Source organism: Dioscorea cayenensis, chromosome 20, assembly GCF_009730915.1.
Source record: "Dioscorea cayenensis subsp. rotundata cultivar TDr96_F1 chromosome 20, TDr96_F1_v2_PseudoChromosome.rev07_lg8_w22 25.fasta, whole genome shotgun sequence".
Classification (NCBI taxonomy): domain Eukaryota; kingdom Viridiplantae; phylum Streptophyta; class Magnoliopsida; order Dioscoreales; family Dioscoreaceae; genus Dioscorea; species Dioscorea cayenensis.
In genome coordinates, this window is record NC_052490.1 from 30,862,968 (window position 1) to 30,864,673 (window position 1,706).

The 1,706-nt window shown below is 37.9% G+C and overlaps 1 protein-coding gene across 1 annotated transcript; it reads right to left on the reverse strand.

Annotated features, from left to right (window-relative positions):
* Positions 1-444: 444 nt before the first annotated feature.
* LOC120251922 (protein indeterminate-domain 7-like) lies at positions 445-1,463 on the reverse strand. Its single transcript, XM_039260570.1, has 2 exons — positions 1,338-1,463; positions 445-1,235 (listed from the first exon to the last, which is right to left on the reverse strand). Exons 1-2 carry the CDS (start codon positions 1,444-1,446, stop codon positions 460-462), a joined length of 885 nt encoding a protein of 294 aa, XP_039116504.1. The 5' UTR covers positions 1,447-1,463; the 3' UTR covers positions 445-459.
* Positions 1,464-1,706: the final 243 nt, after the last annotated feature.

A 1,706-nucleotide genomic window follows, 5' to 3' on the forward strand; every position in this document is an offset into this window, starting at 1 on the left:
AAACAAGAAAACAAGAAAAAAAGAAACAAGAGACATGCATGCCAAGCCCTTTCTCTTTTTATTCACTTAACACTAACAACAACAACAAACAAAACAACACAACCAAAAAAAAGAAAGAAACTTTAGAAGCAATAACATAACATGCATACACAATTTAGTATTTCTCTTGATAATTAATTACTTGATAACAATAATAAGAGTAATTGTAATCACTGTGGTTGTTCATGATAAGAAGAAGAAGTAGAAGAGTTGGAGTTGATGCAAGAAGGATCAAACCCCTGCAGCAAAGCTAAAAAAATATCTCTATGAGAAATGGGAGCTCTAAGTCCCAAGAAATCTCTAGTCATACTACCTCTTTCATGATCCCCTCCACCACCACCACCACCACCACCACCACCACCACCAATTAGAAGTCCATGATGCCTTCTCCTTTCTCCAAAAACTCCCTCAAATGATCCATCAAACCCCTGCAACAGACAAACCACTGCAAGATGTATGACCAGCCATCAAAGTACTTTCTTGTGTCCTCCCACTGCCTGCCCCCATTTCTGCAGCTTTTTGCAGCAATGCAGTAGCTGACAAATGCCCAGAACCTGCAGCTTTTCCCAAGTGCTTATTATTCTCATATGAATACTCATGAAAATACTCCACTTGGTTACCAAAACCAACTTGTTGGCAAGCATTTGCAGCACTAGCACTAGCACTAGCACTAGTAGTAGTATGAGTATGAGTAGCAGAAGCAGAAGCAGCAGTAGAAGAAGAAGATGGTATTGATCTTGCACTCTCTTCAGCCAATGCATCACAAAAGGCTCTGTGAGTTATGAAACTATCTCTTCTTGAGAACAAAGTCCCACAATCACATCTATACTCTCTTGTGCCACAAATCTTTGTGTGAGCTTTCCAATCAGATTGAACAGCATATTTTTTGGAACACTTGTCACATTTCCACTTCTTCTCACCATGTTTCCTGCTGTAGTGTTTCTTAATCCCAGTGAGATCTCCAAGAGCTCTAGATGGGTCATGGTGGATGCAAGAGACTTCTGGGCATATGTACACCTTCTTCTTCACCTCTTTGTTTGTTGGTCTTTGCTTGAGTTTCCATGGCAGGTTGTGACCTCTTCTGTGGAGTTGCAGGTTCTGGTCTCTTTGGAATCCCTTGTTGCATATCTCACACACAAACCTGTTTGTTGCCATGAGGGTTTTTGGTGATAGTGCTATCACTTCTGCATCTGGGTCTTAAGATTAAAAATAACCAAATAAATACACTCATGAGATATATAAAACATTTCTTTTTTTTCTTCTTCTTCATTAGAATTAGAAATTAAAAAAACACAGACCTGGGTTTCCTGGGAGATTTCTCTTCCTTTTGAGAACTTGAGTTGATGAAGCAGCACCACTTGCTTCCATTGATGCAGCAGTTGTTGTGGTGATCATATTATTGGACATGGTTTCCTTTCTTTCTTCCTTCTAAAAAAAGAACTATAGTTTTTTTTTCCTTTTATCAAAGCTCAAGAATGAAGAAGATGCATCTCTGATGAATATCCATTCTATAAAAAGTTGAAGAAAAGTAGAAAGATATATATATATACAAGTAAAGGTGATAGAATTATTTCCACCACCACTAGTACTAGCTACTACTACTACTACTACAACAATTACAATTACAACTAGACTTTCTTAGGACATGAAAAAGAAGAAAGAAAAAA